We start from the raw sequence: 23567 nt of genomic DNA, 5'->3' as shown, positions 1-23567 counted from the left end.
ATACCGCACAGGTATCTGATCTGTCTGCAGACTCTTTCCAGTCAGCCCTGACCTGCAAAAATGCCCTGGATCTGACCTGGACAAGACAGCCCCGCCTTTCTGCTTTTACAGCTCAAAACACCCCTGGGTGCTGCGCAATCCGTCAATGCTTGTTGCAGCAAACATTCCAGATCCAGGTCTCCATTCTCTTGAGCAGCCTCTGCTGCTGGACTTGGTCATAGGTCTTGTCCCAGGTGTGGACCCTTCTGCCAATGTTCAAAGCTTGTCCATCCCTCCAATGGCAGCCTGGTAATGCTGCCTATGCTGCCCACATAGCAGCTTGCATGCTGCCCATGTGACAGCCCTGCAAACCCTCTCAGTTTTGACCCCTTGGCATCTCTGAGACCCTCTTGGTGCACCTCCCCCCTGCACTCCTTACTTGGGGGCTCATAGGGGGGCAGGTGACATACAAAAGTCCAACACAACGTTTATAGGGCTCTTGCCCTGCCTCCTTCCCTATATAGAGGGGAGGTCACTGCATACTCCAAAAAGCGCACACTTAATACTTGCTGGAAGCATTCAGCTCTGTTGTGAACAGTGTTTCCCATGTTTTGTGGATTAATAAAGCCCGAGTTCTCTCTCTCCTCTCTGCTGTACTTTCTCTGAGTAAGCCTTCAGTCCGTGAGTGCATCTATAAGTGTTTGGAAAGAGTTTCCAAGATCTATCCGCTGCGTTAGAGATTCAAGCAACATCCTCAAAGTTTGCAGCATAACCTTGCTTTGCAAAAGAGGAAACTGATAACAAGTTTTCATATACTTGGCACAAATAACACATCTTGTTGGGATTATATAGGTCACTCCCACCTGTGGGCCCCCAAATGATGAGGACATAGGGGAGGTGTACCAGCAGTATCGTATGGGACAAGAGAGGCCACGTGGGCAGAGGTAGGGCAGGGGGTAGATATGAGTGCAGCAGGGGGCTGCAACCATGAAGGCTTCCATGTGAACAGCAGATTTGGCTGCAGGAATGGCAACCGAGGAGCAGCATGTAGCAGCAGGGCCTGCAAGGGCAGTACACACGGACTGCCAGGGCTACAGTATAAGCCCTGGCAACGGTTGGCAGAAGCAGCGGCAACATCAGGTCATCAGAATTGCCAACATCTCCTGGTCACGGTAACTGAGCTTTCTGCTTTCACAAGCTATCACAACATACTCTTGCCTTAAAGCAGCCCCCAATCCCTCGCTACTGGCATCTGCCTCCACGATAGTGACTGTGAGAGGGCATATCAACACAAGGGCATGAGTCAATGCAATTTTCAGATATTCAAAACTGGCCTGCACTTCTATTGACCACAAGAAAGCACCTTTCTTCAAGAGATCCATTAGAGGAACTTCTGTTTTGGCAAACTGACGTACAAAACACCTATACAAGGAAGGCAAGGCTCACACCCTCACATTTTACCTCTAAAGGGTCCACTCAAATGTATATTTAGATGAATCCAGGAACATGCCCAAACTCATCCTCTAAAAACACAACACTGCCATTTCAATCTCATGATAGTCACTCATAAGGTTGAAAATCATAAACCCCATCCTGTAGAGCAGAGACTAGCTACTATGGCATCCCCACTGACGTCATCAGGGCCCAACGGTGGGTGTAGACCATAGAATGAACACATGCTCTCACACATACAAATCCACACATCCACACATACTTGAGAATCCATTCATACAAAGGTCTTCGTATTGAGTTTCTGTTGGCACTTCGGAGGTGAACGGCAGACTCAACCACGACAAAAGCTAGCACCAAAGGAGAAGGCTAATCAAAAAGTAATCAAAAAGGCTACAACTGCTTGTGAAGACCATATGATTTATTTTAGTCTCTCCCAAACCAGTATCCAAGCAAAAGAAATGCTTTGACCATCTACCTGATAGGGCAACGCACCACTTAGATATAATGAATTTATCACAATACCAGCAGGCAGCAACATGGACAAAAACGACACAAGGTGAAATTTACAAGTCTACTAATACGGCAGACGCATATATCTAGATAAATCCAAGAACATGCCCAAATAATCCTCTAAAAACACAACACAGTGTGCAGCTCATTCTTGCCCACACGATGCAGAGGTATTCAACCTCTTATGCCATAAACGTGCAGTTGTTGGCCTTAGCATAGAGCTGAAGCTTTCTTTTGCTATGTAGAGGATGTTTCCAGCACCTCTTTGACATGTTCAATGTGCTCATGTTTGCTTTTGCTATAAATGAGTAGGTCATGAAAAAAGCCCAGCAGGTAACACAATAGAAGCCTTAGTCATCAATGCTGAAAAATGGCTAGTGCATTAGTCAATCCAAATGGCATCACTTTGAACTCATTATAGGCCCCTTTCCGTTTATAAGGATGCCTTGTGCTCATCACCCTCTTTTGTTGGAATAGGGTTGGTCACCTCCCATCTGTGAGTTCCCAAATGAGGCGAGCATGGGGTACCTAGGGTTTGAGGGACTGCCACATGGGCAGCATAGTGGCTGCCATGTGGCTAGCATTCACACATGGAAAAGCAGAGAAGGGGCTGCCACATGGGCTGCAAACAGGCTGCCATGTGGGCAGCACAAAAGAAGAAATGCCTGGCAAGACGGGAGTCCTTTGGACGTATGCAGGTGTACGGATTCGCCACGCAGGGAGCCTGCAACTGAGTATGGGCAGGTGACTAAAGGCTGGGACAGGCCAGCAAACTGTGCGGAGCAGTAGGGCTTTTGATCAACCCCTCAACCTCTACCCACCACTCCTCTCTCATCAGATCAAGCACAAAAGCTCTTGCCTTGGGACTCTCTCTCTCATCCCACTCTAGTCATTCATTTGAATAGACAGTGTGTACCAACTCTCTATGAACTCGCAAGAGTCTCTTAAGGACAATGAACATATATGTAGATCTGGTAGCTCAAGACTGTTGGAGATATCATAGCCAAAGAGTGTGTTTGGTGTGAAGTGTTGGTGTGTAGTACTAGGTGATCTAGTACTAGTATGTGTGTGTGTCATGTGTGAGTGCCACGTGTCATCATGGAACTTGTCCCATATGCACTAGGTGCTAGTGTGTGAGTGAGTAGCCTATATAAGGCTTGTACTTCACTTGTCTTGTCATACTTAATGAATGAATGAAAGCCTTTCTTCATGTTTCATTTGAGCATTATTTTTAACTCTCTCTCTCTCTCTATCTCCCTTCACCATGTTTCTGACATGGTATCAAAGCCACCTTCCATAGCTGCCACATTACCCTTGCCCTAACCCTAATTCGTCACCCTTGCCCTAACCCTAATTCTGCTTCAGCCCTTCTTCCTACAGCCTGCAGCCGCCTCAGCCCTGCTCCATTTTCGCCCTGTTTTACCTTCTCCATAGCTACTCCACCTCCGTTTTCTGTCCTTGCAGCCAGCCACCTTCATTCAAGCAATCTCGGAGCTGTAGCTAGGCCTTTGACTCCCTCTTTGCTTGCTGGTCGGCACTTCCTGCAAGAGGCGCCTACACGTGTGGCTCCCCAAGGATATCTCCATCGCCAAAATCAGGGTGTCTGAGCTGCTGCTGCATAGCCGCCTTCCACAGAGCATTTTCGCAGGTTTTCAACTCCAAGAACAGGCTTTTATTACTGCTGCTGTGTAGACGGCCACCTGACAGCACTCTCTGCAGCATTCCGAGTCATTTGAGGGCCTTTTCGAGCAGTCTCTTGGCTTCCAGCACATCTACTACAACCGATTTTCAGACTAGTATCCTGCTACACATTTCAAGGCTGTTCTAGGGAGCTGCCCTGCACATTGGCGACCAGCCCTTGCACTTCACGGTGCCCTAGTGAGCCGCTTTGCAGGTTTCAGACCTGCTGCAGCACTTCAAGCAGTTACTACGACCACAAGAGTTCCATTTCTGGTTCAGTTCTGCATTTCAGAGCCTATTCTTGCTGTGTTTTGATTAGGGTTTGTATTTGGAGCACCTACAGCCACCTATATCTGCCCACTTGCACACGTGGAGTCTACTATTGCATTTTGGGAGTTCTAGACCAGCCGCCGTACTTGCTCGTTCTTCATCTGGTGCTGCAAGTTTGTTACCTCAGTTTGCACACATGGAGCCTCGCCCTCAGGGTGAAAATCAATCTGCACGAGTCTCAGCTTGGGATGAGAAGAATGACAAGGCACTCGCGCTTATTGGTGTGAGATTGGCTAACAAACTACTACATCATCTTGACCTCACTACTTCAGCCAAGGAGACACTAGACAAGCTCAATAATATATATGCCACATCTACAGGACCTGAGGAGCAAGCTCTATCTGCTATATTACATGATCTATCCCTCTCTAAGATGGTAGATGATAATTAGTGATGCTATGTGTTTGTGTTGAGTCAAATAAAGGTTCTCAGCCTTGAATTGTCCCTCTAAATTGAATGTATTTGGAGTCAAATAAAAGTTCTCAGCCTTGAATTGTCCCTCTAAATTGAATGTATTTGGAGTCAATAAGAGGTACTATGCCCTGGGTTGTCCCCCAAAAATGAATGTATTGTCTTTAACTTTGGTTGATGGTGTTGACCACCCAGTTTAAAGTGATGAGTGACGGTTTTCCCTTGCCGGTCACAAGCTGACTGAGAAATCACTATCACACAGGAGGGGTTGGATAGTTGGACTTGCTCTTTGCAGTATTGCAGTGGAGGGGGGATCGTTCTACTCTTGCGTGTTGGGTCTCCACACTCTTTGCTCTAAAGGGGGGTGTTCAAGATATCATAGCCAAAGAGTGTGTTTGTGTGAAGTGTTGGTGTGTAGTACTAGGTGATCTAGTATTAGTCTCTGTGTGTGTGTCATGTGTGAGTGCCACATGTCATCATGGAACTTATCCCATATGCACTAGGTGCTAGTGTGTGCGTGAGTAGCCTATATAAGGCTTGTACTTCACTTGCCTTATCATACTCGATGAATGAATGAAAGCCTTTCTTCATGTCTTCATTTGAGCATTCTTTTCTCACACCCTTACTCTCTCTCTCTCTCTTTATCTCCCTTCACCATGTTTCTAACAAAGACGACTGTAGGCCGAAAATATGTTCAAGACTTTTGGCCTCTTCTTCACAATCTTCACCATGCTTCGTGCTGTGCGAACGAGGGAATCAACCCATTGTATTTTATCTATGTTCTTAACCAATAAGTCAAGACATAAGATGTCCACACAATGGATGGAAACTCATCCTCTATCATAGAGCCCATGGACTTGCAACTACTTCCATTTTCTATCACTACTTGCAAAACATTCTCAGGCGCAATTTGCATGATAGCTTCCCTTATATGACCCAAAAAAAAGCACCTGAACTGTGAGACCTCAAAGGGAGACATTAATGGCTTTCAAAAACATGGTGCCTTTGTAGCACGATACCAAAACATATACATTTCGCCTGCTCCATCTGACCATTCCAAGTCAACAAACCCTCAGATGAAGTACCTTCTCACTCGAATCCAATGCGGCTAATGGTTCTCATGGTCTTCCTCCATCAATTCATCTTGGCCACATGAAAGGGAGTGGCACACCATATAAACAATTGCATGACCTCCCTAGTTGCCTCTGCCATTGCTTGCTTTTAAAAACCATCTTGGATGCTGGCCTTTTATGCATGCATAACCGACAGAAAGAAAGAAAGAAAGATGTATTAACGTCCACGGGAGGCCTCGCAGGCCTATGGGATAAAGTGCACAAAAAAAAGTAGACTCATACAAGCCTCAGAGGCTGGAGCAAAGGGCGCGCTAGGGCCCTTGCTAGTACTAATCTATGCTAGCAAAATCATAATCATAATCAATCAAGTACAAATTGAATCAAGTCAATCTCTCGGTGGCACCATGTCTCTCTCTGCTGATCTAAGCTGCCTTCATGTCAGCTAGCTCCTCCTTCTCTACTCCGCTGTGTCTTGGAGCTGACTCAAATGTATAAAAGTCTGACACGTCGCTGTGTCTGATCAACCTCTATGTCATGTAGTCTAGCTGCCTCCTGCTGCTCCCTAATATGTCACAGTAGCGTCTCCCTGTGCCAGCGCACCTCCATCAAATAGAGCCCAATGCAGACCTGGTCATGCAAATGGATCAATCATGATAGTGGGCCGAATCCACTCCTCTTCAGGTAGAGACAATGGTAGTGTCCCGAGATCTCATAGAAGGCTGGGCGAGTGCAAAGAAAGTGCTCCTCTATCTCAACCGTCCTCAGCATAACAGCATGATCCTTTGTTCTCTGGGAATACATGCAACTCTCCCCGCCTCAATCCTCAACTGATGGGACAAAACCCGCATCTGTCTGATGGCAATTCTCAATGCATGTGAGACTCCTCTTTCCTTGAGGTACTAGGGTCTAATGATGAATCCCTCCTCCGATACTCTTAGAAAATGGTCGTGGTAGAACTGTATCTTAGTGGGGAGCTCTTGGTCCCCTCGCCAAGATGTATGGAGCTGGAGGAGATCTAACCGTATGATACAATTGATCTCATCTCCTAGTGTCATGCGAACGGATTGATATCTGACATATACTGGGTACACAAGACTAGCTCAGGTAGCCTGGGGAGGCTCAGAGCTACGCAAGCTTGATTCTCGGGTTGAGTGGCAAGGGTACGAACTAGTTAGAGAGCTTCGCTATTTTTGGCGCATGGGGCCCGAGTCTATATAAGGGGCCAGAGGTTCAGTTCTCAGAGAGCCGATGAGAGCAAGTCTTGTTCCCACGTGCAAGGTCTGATCCTCGATTGAGTTGTGGACGCGCACCTGCATCATAGCGTAGCCCAAGACCCAGCAGCAGATCTCAGGCTTCACAGCGCCACTTGGTGGTATGGGACACCAGACTGGTTAGGATCTGGTTGGGAGTTCATGCCAGTAGCTCACCTCGTGGCTCGGAGGGAACATCTCCTGATTCGGGATCGCATCACGTAGATGTCATGGTTGGGTGGTGAGCAACCTGCTCAGTTTCCTCACGTTTGGTGTGTTCTTGTGTTTGCTTGCAGATCAAAGGCTTTAGGAGTGCTGGGGTCGTGTCAGTTGGTATCAGAGCCAACTCCTAAGATAGAAACTTCTGTTGCGAGAACTTTGGACGAATTTTTCTCCAAGTATGCCTCAATCTCGAAATTCATGTTCATGCCTTGCAAGTGACTACTGGTTCATTAGTTAAGGGAAGTGGTACTGGATTGGGATAGAAGGAAGGAGAGAGAGAGAGTGAAGCGTGATTTCATTGCAAGATGTGACGGGCTGAGAGAGAGGGAGAGAGGTGTAGTTAGGAGGAAGTAGTGAGGTCCAGGTAGAGGAGTGAGAAGGGAGTCAGGAGAGAGCGTAGAGCTCGAGCGAACCAAGGGGGATCCCGCGCGTTGGCTGGCTGCTCAGGGGATGTGATGGCAGGTAGAAGGGGAGAGCAAGAAGGTGCGTAGCAGGATAGGGCTAGATCGCAATCTGGGCCAGTTGCTTTTCGGGGGGGCCTGAGGCTTTAAAAAGCACTATCCCTCCGTTTTTGGAGGGTGAGCTTTTGAAAAGCAGGGCTTTACTAAAAGCCTGCTCTCCCGTTATTAAATTCGGCCACCTTGGCTTCTCTCCTAGCATGTGGATTGCGCAACCTTCCAACCCCTCTACGTATTCACGCTCGGGAGCCAGAAACGGTGTATGGCCTGCTGCAGAAATCAGTACAGACAGCCAGGAGCGGGAGTCCCAGGTTTAGGAATCCGAGCTGCATCGTCAACTCAGCTCAGCCCAGCTTACCTTCTTCATCGGCCAGCTTTCCCTTCTTCCATCGTCTCCTTCCTAGCCAGCTTTCAATTCGTCTTTACCTCCTAGCTCCGAGGCCACCTGCTTGTTTCTCTTCTCTAGCCTATCTTCTTTTTCAGATCAGATTTCAGTCATGGCAGATTCCGTAGAACCCAAGCTTACAATGGGAGACCAGGGTATGAACTACCACGCAGATGATGACCAAGGTCTCTACGATGATTTGATTACGAAGACTGCGTTCAATGAATTCACCACTGCTCTCTATGAAAAGTTCGAGCAAGTTAACACGAATCAAACGGGATTGACACAGCAACTCCAAGGGATTCAAACGTCACTCTCACTTTTGACTAGTAATGTTCAGGCACTCACGTATGTGGATGCCTTGGCTTCATTCTTAGGTCCGAATATCACTCCAGATCCTTTTCCCGGAGATCACAAGTCTCCTACCAAGGAGGTGGTTGACACTTAGTTGCACAAGTGGCAAGTGCACTTCCAGTTTCACCCTTATCCGAATGACAAGAAAATGCAGCTTGCAACAAGGTATATGTCAAGAAAGGCTTTATTGTGGTGGAAGGAACTCCGACCCAAGCTTGCAACATGGATAGAATTCGAAGGGGTCTTCAGGAAAGAGTTTCTGAAGGAGGAGAAGATGACGATATCGTACGCAAGCTCAAAGCCCTCGATATGTCCAAGCTGAATCTGACTTTTGAGGTTTATCTTCAGCGGTTTCGGGATTTGCAGACCAGAGCTAGGGGTCTTCAAGAAACAGTTTCTGAAGGAGGAGGAAGATTACGATATCGTAGGCAAGCTCAAAGCCCTCGATATGTCCAAGCTGAATCTGACTTTTAAGGTTTATCTTCAATGGTTTCAAGATTTGCAGACCAGAGCTACAAAGATGGATCCAGTGACCTTGTTAGGTTTCTTTGTGGATGGTTTGCCTGACTCGTACAAGCTACAGATCAAGAATAACAAGTGTACCACTTTGCAAGAGGCCATGAATTACACGCGCATCTATGATGATACCATGGCCAACGCAAAGGGAACCACCGTTGCCGACACGGGTGGGAAGAACAAGAGGAAGTTCGTCCAGTCTACCACTGGTACCAGGGAATCGAAGTCTATAGACAATGCCTCCAAGAAGCACTCGACTCAGACGAAGAATGATCGTGCCCGTTTCCTCCGTACATTGAAGTTAAAGAAAGAAGTACATTGCTTCATATGCGAGGAGCGGGACCACACTAGGAATGATTGTCCTAAGCGCAAGAACCAGATGCAAGCGTCGGGACCGAAGCTCCATGCGGGTCCAGGTACCAAAGCTAAGGAAGGTAATCAAGTTTCGATGACAAGTATTTCTGTAAATGTCATTACCTGCCCACTTTCTTGTAATTGCACTTTCAATAATTCGTTATTTGGTTCCCATGATCTTTTTCTGAAATTGTGGTTCCTGAACAAATTATTTTTCATCTGGACAAGCGAATTCACGAAGACCCCGTTGAACGCAAATACCTTCTCAAGTTCTTGAACTATCCCACCATAGATGCCAAATGTGTGGATCATCATTATCTTGCTGATTATCCTCATCTTATCCAGCTATATGAGGAAGCTTTGCAATTGAGTACCCCCACCTAGGTTGTTGTCAGTTGAGGACAACTATTTTGGCGACGGAGGGATTGTAACCATTGTTCTTTTTTCTGGCCACATTGTTATTTTCCATTATTGAGATCTATATCTACCATGTGCATATGTCTTTCTGCAGCTTAGAGTACTCTCTTTTCATGGCTTATCACCATGCATGCTATCTTCACAGTATAGCACTTGTCACCTTCAGTGTGACCTTTTTCCCGACTTCAGAGCTCTTATCACCTTCAGTGTGATCTGTCGCCTTCAGCACGACCAATCACCTTCAATGTGATTCCATCACCTTCAATGTGATGCACCATCTTCAATACCGTTCTCTCCCATCTTCAGCATGGAATGGAACTTCAGTATCCACCAATCACATTCAGTGGTAGCATGTCGGAAGCTAGTGCACGGGGTGGACTTCACACCAATGAAGTTACGAGTCAATTGACTACCTTACCGGATCACCCTCCACCTGGTATTAAATTACCAATGATTACACTTCACACATCCACAAGGGTTCTCCATACCCGACCATTCCTCCCTAACACCTTCAACGGCCTTGGGGGTGAGCCTTGGTGTGTTAGGCTATGATGATTAGTCAATGAGAACGGATCTAGATTGCATAGCTTAGTGAGTTGGGAGCAATCTCAAAACCCAGTCCTTGAGTATCTAGTTTCGAGAGCCTTTCGAGAGCTAAAATATGTTCTCAGTTTGGTAGAATTCTGAGTTGTCTAGAGTTAGATATATTTTGCTTTTCCAAAAAGCTAGTTTAGCTTTTCTGCTTTTTGCTTTTCCAAAAAGCTACTTTAGCTTTTCTACTTTCCAAAAACTTTTAGCTTTTCTGCTTTTAGCTTTCTTATTTTTTGAAAAGCTACTTTATTTTTAGCCCTCCTATAAAATAGTGGACTAGCCTGCCCACTCAGATTCATTCAGTGAATCCTCCTCTCCAGCTAGGCCATCTCCTCATCCTCTTGCTGCGCACCGGGTTTCTACCTGGCCGCCATAGCCTTGCAAGCTGTTGCTACTACTCGAATTCACTGCCATCTTGTCACGGGGATGTGATGGCGAAGTGATTAAACTAACCACCACTGAATTTGGCCTAGGGGTGCCAGGCTAGGGTCATTAATTAATGTCCAAAGGGTACCTATGATTTAATTTGCAACAAGTGCAACTCTTAGTGCTATTAGCTTGGTCCTATTCTCTAGGTTCATTGGTTTTGTTCACTAGGGTCATGCTTTAAAAATTGACCCACTAGAGGTCTTATTTACTAGGGTCACTAGTTCCAAACACTAAGGTCATGACTTTATAAGTGAACCCCTAGGGGCATTAAAATCCCACGTCCAATTTGCCATGTGTCCTCAGTGTGTGCATGCTTGGGCTCTTTGCTTGACTTGTGGCACCTGTGTGTCCCATCTGGAAGCACCTGGAAGTTCCTAGAGCCCTTCCCTATCCTACCTTGCAGTTCTGGGTCTTCTCCCCTACCAAAGGAGTCTTTTAAAGAAGATGGCGGATTTTTGCAGCTCTCCCTTTGCTGGCTGAAGACGTTTTTGAAGCTTTCTCTGCGACAGATCTTCTCCCCTTGGTGTTTCCCACTGCTGCTAGCATGCTCCCTCGGCCTAGGCTCCCCATTCTGGGCCTTTTCTAACGCTTTTCTCGACATTCTTCGTGACAGAATGCCTCCTTTTCTTCGTCTAAGGCCATATTCTTGGACACCTCTCCCCTAGCTCCTGTCTGGTGCAAGGCGCACTGGATTATGAGGTTGCTGTGAGCTGGAATCTCCTTTTTGGTGGATGTATTCATGGCGGATTTGCTGCTGATTGCTAGACGACTTCTCTTGTGACCTTTTCTGGTGTTGGAAGGCAGTCAAGGACAGCTCCCTCCTGCCGGAGTCTGCTATCTGCTGTTCAACCATCTTCTGAGGCTGTTTCGAGCTGAAACAGGCTCCATTTGCTGGCCGAATTCTCGTCTTCTTCTTCTGCTTTGTGCAACTGCTACTCTTGCTGAGTCTTGGAAGGTCGGATGTCCTACCATTGGCCCGGAAGAGGATTGGGGCACTGGGTGTGATACTCTCTTCCTGGGGAAGCAGTGGCAAGCCTTGGGCTCAGTGATGGCTTTGATTGGTGTGGATGCATTGCTTGGCATGATGTTGGGTTATTCTGCTTGTGATATGCTTGGCTACTGAAGGGAACCAAGAGGATAGCACTGGGAGTTGGTCACTTGCACAGCCACAGGTTGGCATTGTACTGGGTTGCACCTGCAGTTGAGTTCAAGAAGGGAGTCCCTTGTAATTGAACTAACCAATGAATAAATAAATACCGCAAGGGGCGCCAAGTGTTGGGGCCAACAGGTGTCATTGTGTGTGCTTATTAAGTAAGGGCATTCTAGCCTCCTTGTTTTGTATGGTTCACTGATGTTATGCTGTGGAATTGTATGCTCTAAGTATTGTGTTTGGGCAATGGCAATGGAACATGGTGGTTGTATTTTGGTGTTGTGAGAAAGTAGAGTAAAATATACTGCCCTTTGCCAATCAAAGGCCAGTTACACCTCTCCTCTCTCTCTTGCTGCGCAACTTATGCCAGCCTGCCGCCAGGGCTCTTCCTGGTTGCTGCGCTGCTGAAAGTGCTGCCCTAGCGCTCTACCTTCGCTGCCATGTCTACCCTTCTAGCTTTCCTATTGATTGCTCTCTCGCACGCCTAGCTCCTAGCCTTCCTACTACACCTAGCCTGGTGCTACTCCAGCCTATCTTTTTGCTGCCCTACATCCCTTCTGGGCGATCTCATTGTTTCTTTCATATGCCAGGCTGAGGGTGAGAGATCTACCAGGTTTTCTCTCTCATCGCCTTGACTGTTTGTACCATCAGCCTGCTGTATGAATATCGTTTTCTGACCGCCTAGTTGTTTTAGAGGGCTGCCATGTCTACCCTTCTAGCTTTCCTATTGATTGCTCTCTCGCACGCCTAGCTCCTAGCCTTCCTACTACACCTAGCCTGGTGCTACTCCAGCCTATCTTTTTGCTGCCCTACATCCCTTCTGGGCGATCTCATTGTTTCTTTCATATGCCAGGCTGAGGGTGAGAGATCTACCAGGTTTTCTCTCTCATCGCCTTGACTGTTTGTACAATCAGCCTGCTGTATGAATATCGTTTTCTGACCGCCTAGTTGTTTTAGAGGGCTGCCAGTTAACTCAGCTTACCTTATTTAGGGTTTTGACTTATTCATGCTGACTCTAATGGGTAATATCTGTTTTGCTGGATAAAGGAGAAGGCTGAAGCTGTTCATGTGGCTATCTTCACCTGGAGCTTTCCACGGACTGCCAGTGGTTGCTTTCTTGGATTAGTCTGGGTCATATGTATATTTGGGCTCTATCTTTGGCAGAAGCATTTTTGTAGAAGTCTTATACTTGAGTCTTGGTCTGTAACTTTGGGATTACCAGAGTGGGTTTTGCCTAAAGATCCGTATCACCATTGTCGTGAGGCTAAGCATCATTGAAATATAAAATACCACTGGTTTTACCTAGTTGCACCCAGTCGCGTGTCAGATCCATCTCTTATTTCCTGTTGATATGTGGATGAATATGTTGTGAATGCATTTTGGTATTAAGAAAGCTCATTACGGTATTTGACTCGAAATCACACTTCCGAGTAAGCACGACTCTAACAACAATCCAAGCAAGTAGCTTCTTTCGCTTCCTATTTAGACGAATAGAGCTGAAGACCATTGAAGACAATGTCAGGAATTTGTCAAAGAAAGGTCAATGATGCCATCATCGCACCGAGACCCTGACAGCAGATCCTGCAAGCGCCACGTCAAATGGGAGAGGAGTTCATCACTCAGAAGGTGGGTAGCTGAGCCTAAGAGCAAGGACAGCAATCATGTGTCATCCCTTTCCTGTACCATGCTGTTGGTCTCTTTCTTGTATCATGCTGTCCTTTTCAGGTATGCAGGCATATATGCACATGTTCCGCTAAAGGTCGAAGTCGGTTAGACACATGAATGCATCAAGCAAGCTAGTAGTAGGTTGGATACATTTGCAAAAGATTGGATGTGGGACAGATTTACATTGTCTTGGGATGCAGCCGGATGAAATTTCTAGGGGAGTTAGTGCTGATTTGAATGAATGACTCTCCGCTTTGCACATATTGCGCAGGGTCTCAGCGCGCAGCAAAAAAGCACAGCTAACTAAAACAAAGCAATTGACTAGAGAAATCAAAAAAGAAGTGCATTATTTGCATTGCAGTGCCTGAGCCAGAGACAAACAATGTTCCACTTGTGGAGGATGTTGATATTCGGCATTGTTTTCAGATTTTTCTTGATAAATTGCTAGCATGCCCTACTAGGAGCCTCCCAAGAGACGCATGGGCCACGCTATAATCCTGGAGCCTGGTAGCAAGCCCATTGACAAGGTTCTGTATCGTCTCTCAAAGGAGGAACAGGAGGAAATAGCACATAAGGTGAAGGAATTGCACAAGTAGAATTATATATCTCACTGCACTTCTCTTTTGACGTTGCTGGTGCTTTTGGTGAAAATAAGGATGGCTTGTTGAGCTTGTGCATTAATTTCAGAAAATCTCACAAGGCCACTATCAAAAACACAAGTTACAGAGCTTCAGAGTCATGACTATGAAGCATAAGATGCATGCAATTTTCACGGAATGATGCTGAAAAATAAAAGCCATGTCCCATTTCCCAGAATGCCTTGATGGTTTCCAGAACTGCACAAACCAGAAGGAAGATTAATGTCTAGATATTCCATATTTGGTGAGCAATGGGAACACCAAGAATTTCATCAATGCCAGGATAACCAAGCAGCAAATCGCAGGAGCCTGCATGCAACCCAATGCTTGCAAAATGTGGCAACTAATGCTCAAAGACTTTGTGATCAGCTCCTTGTACGCTTCATGACTTCAGCGTACATGCACTTAAGTATTGCCACACAAAATTAAGTCTTATGCATATGCACATAGCGGACTACTAAATTGCATACACACAAACTTCGAAAAAGCAAGCCTGCATAATCCCACGAGACCCACATGATAATGAGCATACTGGTCAAACAACCAATTCTTCAAATAGGACTGGTTGCCAAACCTGCAACTGATTGTCCTTTATGTACTCCCACATCCTTTTGACCACCTGTCCTCTGGAAAGCTCACTTTCGCCTGTTCCAAGAAAGTCTATGAGAGCCTCTGAGAGAGGAATAGGAGAATTAAAACCCGTGTTTCGTGGCTTTCCACCTTCCTTCTCCGACGCTTCTTTCTTCTCTGGCTTTGGCCTCTTTGGCTTTGGCTCTCCTTCATCTGTTGTTGACAAAATATCAGTTGAGCTATTACATACATACTGTTAAGAGACAAACCTTATAAATTGTATTCATTACCTTCATGATTGTCAAGGGGCCAGATATGTTTAGACAGCAACTTATTCATTTTGAACATGTCAGTTGACTCGGTTCCCAGTACAGCCCGTAAAGCATCATCACAGATTATCTTGCGTCTATCTTCTGGATCTTGTAAGTTTTTATTTCGAATATGTTCCCAAACATGCTTGACGACCTGAACAAACATCACCCCAATTGGACTAATGAAGAAATAAAAATAACCCATGTTTAAAACATGTTATCCCTCATACCACTAGGTATTTTGAATGTGCATGTAAAGTAATTATGCACTATGCATTGTCATGTGTATTTGTTCATCTTACACGTGTATATTATGGCCGTTTTTTATTCAAACATTCCAAATGCTTCCAAATACCTGGGGCCTTGGTAGTTCTTTTTGACCAATAAAAGCCTGAAGCTCTGGAGAAAGCCCACATGATTTAGTGAACCCACCTCCACCAGCTCGCTTCTTTTTCTCCTTCGGTAAACTTCAGTGGGGAAAAAAGAAAGAAAACGTCAAACATTATGCATGGAAAGAAAATACACGAGCATAATCAAAAAATAAAAACATTCTCCAATGGTAATTTCATAGTACGGACAAATGACTTGACAAAGAGTTACTACACCAAAAGATGCTTCAGCGTGTGCATGCAGTTGCAAACACTCTCCTACTAGCGAAATTTTGTGAATTGGACTTGGTCCTACAGAGCTCATAATACCATCACAGATAAGATAATGTGGGAGAAAGGGGGAGCCCAAGTCGGAGAAGATGCAGGTGTTACCACTTCATCAGTACTTGAGTAGGGTGTAGAGAAGGGAGACACTTTCTACAATTGGTCCATTTTCTGAAGGCACCATTGGGGGTGGGGGATCCACATCAGCCCAATGAAGGGAGACCTCGAAATACTGGAAGGACTCTAACACCACCCCACTCAACTGTGCCATCCTCTCTCTCTCTCTCTCTCTCTCTCTCTCTCTCTCTCTCTCTGCACACACTGCCACCCCTGCAAAAAATAACCCTAGCTATCAGGCATATTGCAACCCGGTGGAATTCATAATAGGCTGTACATTTCCTATGACACTGTTATTGGAAAACTGTCATAAAAGACAATGCCCTTTTTTCTTTACATGCCCCAAGACTTACAAATATACCTTTGTAAGACTAGAATAAGTCCAATCATACAAATTTAGATTTTTTGTTGTTCTAAAGATCAAAAATCTACACAGAAAATAAAAGAGAAAATAAAAGAGAATATGAAAGAGAAGAGAAAAGAGGTAAACAAAAACTTTTAAGAAAAACAAAAGGAAGACATACTTAGCAAGCAAAGCAACACTTATGTCGTCATCTGTGCCCAAGCATAAGCAGCTATACTGGGTTTCTAAAGACCCGCGGAGTCTCTTGGGCAAACCTAGTGCTTACTAAAATACGTCAAATAAACAAAAGAGAAAGAAAACAAGAAATAAAGAAGAAAGGAAGCAAGTGACTAAGCAAAAATAAACAAGCAAGTCAAGAAACAAAATCTCCCAAAAAACTGGAATATCACTCTCTCTCTCTCTCTCTCTCTCTCTCTCTCTCACTCTCTCTCTCACTCTTATTTAAAACATAAAAAGCTAAATGGTCCTTTACACTTATGTATTGTTTCCTACAAAGAGTCAAAAATACATTTCAAACTTAGAAAGCACAAGCATACTCAAACAAACTCTCTTTTGAAACTAAAAGAAAAACGGGCTATTCAGCTCCCCGCTTTTTGTTTTCAGCTTATGTTCAATCATTCTACACATACCTAAGGCCGATACACCATAGATAAAAGACTTCATATCTAAGATTGTGCGTACTTTTTTCATTATTTTCCTTGGATTATACCTCTTGTGTAATAGTAAAGTGATCAAATTACTACATTCAATGATAAAAGACTCCTTAGTTGTACAAAGGCAGGAAAATCTATGGAATTGGGAAGAAATGACTCCATATTTTGCCAAATCATAAATGTTTGAATCAATGTGAGGCATTTTTATAATGTATAAACCACTATATTCAGATTGTTCACGTTTATCGTATATATCAACCTCTAATCCTATGGTAGATTGAGAAATTCTAAGATCTAAGAAAACACAAGAATCCCCTCTTGAAGTGCAGTTCAGTTCACAAGAGTCACGAGGATAGATTCCTTCTCCAAAAGCACTAGCGTCTTTGTACATAAAGTCTTGAAAGTTAGGAACATCTGGTACAAATAAATCATCTATAAAACGCCTAACTTGGCTAAGCTTATGTAAAATGATAGGGTAGGTATTGATAGAAATAAGACGTTGCATAAACTCAAATTCATAAGTGAAAAGATAAAAGTTTGCTAAAAAGACGGCACAATTAGTGCCCATGGGGATTCCTATAATTTGTTGAAACAAAGAATCACCTATTGTGATGTAAAGATTATCTAAAAGAAAATCTATCCAAGAGCAAACATCTTCCACACTTACTCAAAGGTATCTTTTCTTTTTAGAACCTATGTCATGATCTTTATTTTTTAGCCATAAGAAGTCAAAGCATAAGGCTGTTTTCTCAACTTTTAGCACTTCGCATCTATTTTTATCAAATCTCAGATTGAAAACTTCAGCCACTAGCTTTTTTATTCTAAACTTCAGGTCTTCTAGCTCAATCTTTGTGTCAAGCGCCGTAAAATCATAGGTTTGAAGGAGAATAGGAGACTCTTTTTCCTGAATGCTTCGAGAGGAATTAACAAATTTTACAACAGGAATCACTCCTACAAAGTCATTTAAAATCCAGCTTGAGTGCGAGGGGACATCTGCCTCTTTTAATAAGTCCCTCCAAAGTTCATGGACACTAGGCAACATGGCTTTGAAGCAGTAGCTTAGCCATTTAGAGACATCCGTCAAAGTAGTCTCACAAGCAGCTGCAATAAATCTTGGCTTTTGCGAGTTTTGTGAAACTTCCAAGCAGCACAAAGAAAAGGTATACTTGGATTGCAAACAAACCTAGAAGACTTGCAAAAACTCTGATGTTTTGAGATCAAATCCTTTTAAGAAACTAAGGCAGGGGCGTAAGTGCAAGCGAGTTCACTTCTCTCAAAAGACATTCTGAGTAAAACTTTTTGCAAATAAAAACAAAGTCATTGGAACATTTGTCCATATAAGAAATGACAAAATTCCTATGGAATTTTCGAAGAAGAGTTTCATCTTCTTTAGAAAGATGGTTACTTTGCTTTGAGCAATTAACCGAAGGGACTTCTTCTAGTTTCAAAGCAACTTTCTTCAAAATCTTCCCTTTCCATTCTGATAAGATATTTTGAACTCCTAAACATTCTTCTAATTGCAAAACAAACTTTGAGATTCCCTTATCGATAGCTTTTAAAAGGCAAGACTCTTTAAAAGAGTACAATCGAAATTTCGTGCCTTTCATGAAAAGGTTTTAAGTTACTAGAAAGCAAAATTGAGGTATCAACTGTGACTACATGTCCTAAATCAGCATCAATAAAGCTTTGGAATCTCTTACTTTTACAACAACAAGGTTCTCTAAGGATAGAAGATTTTGAATGCTCTGAAAGCCTTTTACCTATCTCTCCATAGTTGAAAGCCTTTTGACCTAAAGATTGGTTGCATACTAGGATTACAAGATGAATGGCATACAATTAATTCATTTAGGATTTGTGGTCACCAGCCCGGTGAGAAGTTTTCCAAGGTGTATTGTAGTTTAAAAAGAACTTTGACATTATATTTTTCAAAAACTTTTATTGAAAAAAGACCCAGAGACATTAATCTATCCAGGTAGAGTAGTCTTCTTTTATAGTCTCGAGAAGCAAAAACTCTTGGAACTAAGGAAGTAAAGGAACTAAAGGAGGGGGAAGTGGAGGAAGAGGAAGTGAGGGAGGCAACTCACGAACAACATGTGAGATTGCACGAGAGCTAGGACAACCTCGTAACATAACTTTAGGTTTCCATACGATGTTAGGTGTATGACTATGTTGGTAATGAGGAATGTTAAAGGGCTTGATATGAGTTCTCCACATCAAAGGGTTCTTTTTAGAGGTTCTTTTATTTTTACGAAGAGTTGATTTTCCTTCCAAATTAAAACCTCTTGGGAAGAAAGTGTGTAAAGTTCTCATCCAAAACAATTCACGAGGACGAGCAGCCTTGTAAAAATCCTTGGCATTATTAACATGGCCCTCTATATGCTCAATGGGAAAGCAACGAAAAGATTCGAAACCAAACTTTGCCATTACCACATATAAGGGTTTTGAATTCTCAATTAAGGAATCCTTCCTATGAACTTTTCTAGCTTCCCTAACATGTTCTTGAAAACGAATAAAAGCTGTCCTATAGGCTTGTCCTACATAAAGCATATTACTACTATGTATGTTATAGACAACATAAATTACTTGCATGGCATGAATAGGACTAATAGAAACAGAAGTCTTGAGATGCTTGTTTCTAAGACGTCTTAGTTTATTAAGAATTCTTATGTTATTATTAGTATAATGAGTGCTAACTAATAAAGCCTTAAAGTTAGACCAATTAATGTTACCTTCCCCAAAATCATGAAGATTATTCATGTTTGACCTAGCTAAAAAGTTAAACCTTTCTCTATATATGTTTCTTCTAACTTTTTTGTTTTGATTTACCGAGCTAGACCCAACTAAATCACCTACCAAAGAGACAAGACCATCACTAGTATTTCCAATGTTGTTCGGTGAGGTCAAACGATCCAACATTGGGGAACTTACAAATGTCTGAGAATATCTTCTGTAAGCCAGTCGAACCACTTATGCGTTCAACATTTTGTACAATTAAAGACAGCCCTAAACAAAATGTTCACCCCATAAGCAGCCCCTCCACAGAAAAGCTTGCTACCTCTGAAATTACAGAGTTATTTCTAGGGATCAGAACAGGTTCATGAATATTGTTACTCATTCCTAATCAAAAGGATTGCCTTCCTTTAAAAGTTAGCCACACACATTCTACCATTGTAAAGCTGATAACCATTTTCTATGGCACGCTTGAGACTTTCACAACTACAGAGCTAAGGATGCTCATCTCACCAATCAAAGGTAATCCTTCACCAAAAAGTTTCACAACATCTACAAATCAACTGTATCATGAGTTGACTTACACCAATGTTGAGTATCTCAACCGAACGCCTGTATACTTAGAAGGTTCCTATATCTGCAACTAGAGGCGTCATCATCCCATCTACTCCACAAGGACTGTAGGAAATCATTATATGTCAAGGTGGTACCATACGATAGGTAAGGTACGTACGGCACGAGTACCAGTACACTGCGCTATACAGGAAAAAAATTAGGTACATCAGGTACGCCGGCTTTGTAAATTATTATTTTTTTCCCCAAAGAAAGAGGGAGAGAAGGGGGGGGGGGAGAGAGAGAGAGAGAGAGAGAGGGGAAGGCCAAGGCAGGAGGTAAAGGGTTCAAGGAGGCTAAAGCAGAGGCACAACGCAGGTAGCAGCAACAGATTCGACACAAAGATAGGCACAAACGAGGCACGACAATGTGTACAGAAACATGCGCCGGAAACTGCCTTACAACATATGGTACACATACCGTACAGTGTGGAACTTACCGTACCATACACATAACAGAATTATCATGAGCACATGATGTGTATGAATATATATACCTTCGTAAGACTAGAATATATCCAAACTTACATATGTGTATGAAACTCAATCCATTGACCATATACATCAAACTACAAGGGCATTGGTGACCACGGTGTACTTTCACTGTACTTGTTCTTCCAATAACTCAATCACAAATATTCAACCCTTGTATAACTCAATTTATCTCGCTTACTGAAAATGAAGCTGAATCCAATTGCATGAGCATTTTATACTTTCATAAGCAATCAAGATTCAACTGAACGCCATACAGGTCGTGCCCCATCTTGTTGAATACCTCTGCTCTACTGTGTCTTCATTTCACTCAGAAGCAGTGGGCTGACCAGTGACCCCAGTCAATCGTGTAGCTGCTTCCCTTCATTTAAACTGATCCATTATCAGAACAAACATTATATATCATTCCTGACCTAACCCTACAATAAATCTACGTTTACATATCAATACAATTTAACAATGTTATTAAGGCTTCTTTTATATGTCTACAGAATGAAAATACATACAAGATTCAACCGGACTTCCTCTGTCTTGAAAAAAATAGCAAATGCAATTGGTGTTGGTGTAACCAATGACAGAAAAATACCATTAAAAACCTTGAACCAGTGAATTAAGACCTATAAATAGGATAGCCTAAAGGTTGTCCACAATGTGTTCATGAGAGAGACAGACAGACAGATAGATAGAAAGACAGACACAGAGACAGAGGACCGAATACGCTTATGTTCTCATCCTTATCTAACGCATCGCGGCCTTTAATGTTTTGAAACATATCAAATCTCTTGGCTGTAACTTTTAATACACACACTATGAAAAAACATTGTATGTTTTGTCCATAATGATTGCCCATAATGAGTTCATGAGAGACATGGACAAAGAGGACCAAATATGCTTATGTTCTCATCCTTAGCTAAGCCTACGCTGTCTTTAATGTTTTGAAAGATATTAAATCCATTGGCTGTAACTTTTATTACACACTTATGAAAAAAAATTGAACCTACAAAACATACGCAACTCCACTGTGATCACTTGAATGTAATATCCAATTTTTGATTAAATAATATAACCACCATCTCTCTCTTCCTGTGAAGCACTTGAACCAGTGCCAATCATCTGGTTAAGTAACCCTAGCATATATCAAATGAAAATCCAAATTAAACAAACCTAAAATGGCAACACATAGCTCGGTTCCAGCCTTTGAATCCGCCATGAATAGGAAAAGTACATTCTATGACATCCTTATGCATCGTAACTACGTACGACCTCTTATCTTCAGACACGTATACACAGACCGTCCATAACAGCTACAAATCCTAGATAAAAGAAATTAATAGAAAATAAGCATGTAGGAAGAGCGTTGTTCTTTTCAATGAGCTACGCTGCTACCTGAGCTTTTGCACAACCACCTAGACATCAAATGCGCCTTTTAGGTGAATATTGAATACACTTAGTTATGGCAACCGCGATGTTAAATCTGTACTAGGCCAATGGCTATGAGCTTGCTGCTTCTGAAACAAACCTTATCCGATGAAGGATCCTTTCAAATTACTCAAACCCGCCTTTTACACTGATCTGGTCGAATCGTTCTCCTTGCTTCCCTATGTCGCCATCATCATACCTAACTTTAAAGCAAAAATAGCAGGAAAAACTCCCGAGCGAGCCACAGACAGGACAATCCTTGCAGAAACTGCCCCGAACGAATAACGAGCCCCACCTATTTTTAATTGCCCTGTCAATCTTGGCCTGGAAGCGCCTGGAATCCGGTTCCAAATCGCAATCCTCTCCATCCTCGTCTTGCGCCTCTGCCTCATCCAGAACTTCCTCTCCTTCATCCTCTCCTTCTTCTCCTTCCTCCTCCCCACCCTGTTCTTGTTGCTGCTCCTGCTCTTGCGACTGGTGTGATTGCAAGTAAAGGTCCACTTGCGCTCGAATGAACGCTTTCTTGCCGGTGAGGTCGATTCCGAGGTCCTGCTCCAACTGTCTCCGGATGGCAGTGGTGGTGGTGGTGGTGAGATCAGCCTTGTCCAGTACTTCTGTAAGGCGCCTCACGATATTCTCATCCGAAACCATCTTTTGGGCAAGAACGGAAAACTGGTGTTCAGGAGAAACCTAAAATGAAGGTGTAGCCGATGTTTCATCAAACGGCGATGCGCTGCAAGGTGGGAGGGGAGCGAGATGGAATGTGGAGCGTTACGAATGATAAGTGGTGAAGAAGGGAGAAATGCCAAAGGGATCAAAGGAAGCAAAAGCTTACAGAGTTCAATGGAAAGGCAGAAGAGAAGCAAGAAGATGCACCATAGCCAGACAGAGAGAGCTCAGAAATCGCCATAGCCATCAACAGCCAAGATCATCACCATGGCTTTGAAGAAGAAGAAGAAGGAGAAAGAGGAAGCTCATGGGCACAGGCCAAGTAGACACACCTTTTCTTACTTGCATGCAAAATACAACTTAATCCAGTCTTAACCCAAATTCAACCTCCATTAACTTGCCTTAATCACTCTTCCTGGAAGGCCATACACGTGTCGGCGGCGGTCGCAGGTCTTGCAAGTGCTTTTGTTGCAACATGATGAGCGCGGAAAGGCATACGGGGAGCAGGAGCGGAGGAGCATAGCCAGAGAGAGAGCTCAAGATGGATTTGTGAATTGCCATCGCCATGGACGGCCACCATGGCTTTTTTAAAAAGAAGGGGAGCTCATGGGGGGCAAAGGCCAAGTAGGCGCACCTTTTCTTACATGCATGGGAATGCAAGTTAAGACTCGATTAGCATGCTCTCACAAGTATTAAGTGGGTGTGTATGTGCCGGTCCTGTGTTCAAGCCCCCTCGTATAGGGGCACTATTGGTACATTCAATTTCGATACAATGCCAAAAAAAAAAAGATGAATTGTATTCATGAGGCCTACCATAGATCACCGAAATCCTATTGCCAAATCAAAGACTTAGTGGAGCCTTCACCCTGCTAAAATCAATCAATGAAATCGGAGAGGCTTCACCCTGGGAAAGAGGCCAAGCAATAAGTGAAATAAAAGGGACTTCTATCACGGACGCCAGAGAAAGGTACACTTGGACCTATGCACGATTTACACAAACATTGATTACCCAAAAATACAATAGAAAATACTTTTCCTTTCTTCGAATTCAATCGTCATCGTCAATAAGACCTACCCCCCAAGGGTAGGCCAAAAAGTGTTAAGTGGAAGGCCA

At 43.6% G+C, this 23567-nt stretch overlaps 1 protein-coding gene across 3 annotated transcripts in view; it reads right to left on the bottom strand.

Annotated features, from left to right (window-relative positions):
• The window catches only part of LOC147881338 (uncharacterized), a 47525-nt gene extending 24741 nt beyond the window's left edge, over positions 1 to 22784 (bottom strand). The window contains exons 1-5 of one of the 3 annotated variants that reach the window (XM_087369806.1): positions 22620 to 22784; positions 22080 to 22517; positions 15101 to 15212; positions 14725 to 14899; positions 14439 to 14647 (exon numbers count right to left, since the gene is read on the bottom strand). In XM_087369806.1, the coding sequence (XP_087225932.1) occupies positions 14439 to 14647; positions 14725 to 14899; positions 15101 to 15212; positions 22080 to 22435 (852 nt within the window). In that variant the 5' untranslated portion in view covers positions 22436 to 22517; positions 22620 to 22784. The remainder of the gene's footprint in view (positions 1 to 14438; positions 14648 to 14724; positions 14900 to 15100; positions 15213 to 22079; positions 22518 to 22619) is intronic. The other 2 variants (XM_087369804.1, XM_087369805.1) reach the window with 2 other exon arrangements.
• Between the last annotated feature and the right edge of the window lie 783 nt (positions 22785 to 23567).

The sequence above is a fragment of the Dipteris shenzhenensis genome, chromosome 31 (assembly GCF_047967505.1).
Source record: "Dipteris shenzhenensis isolate YYH24624 ecotype China chromosome 31, Dip_SZ_1.0, whole genome shotgun sequence".
NCBI classification, from domain to species: domain Eukaryota; kingdom Viridiplantae; phylum Streptophyta; class Polypodiopsida; order Gleicheniales; family Dipteridaceae; genus Dipteris; species Dipteris shenzhenensis.
Note: the sequence above shows the minus strand (reverse complement) of the source record. Positions and strands in the feature narration are given on the sequence as shown.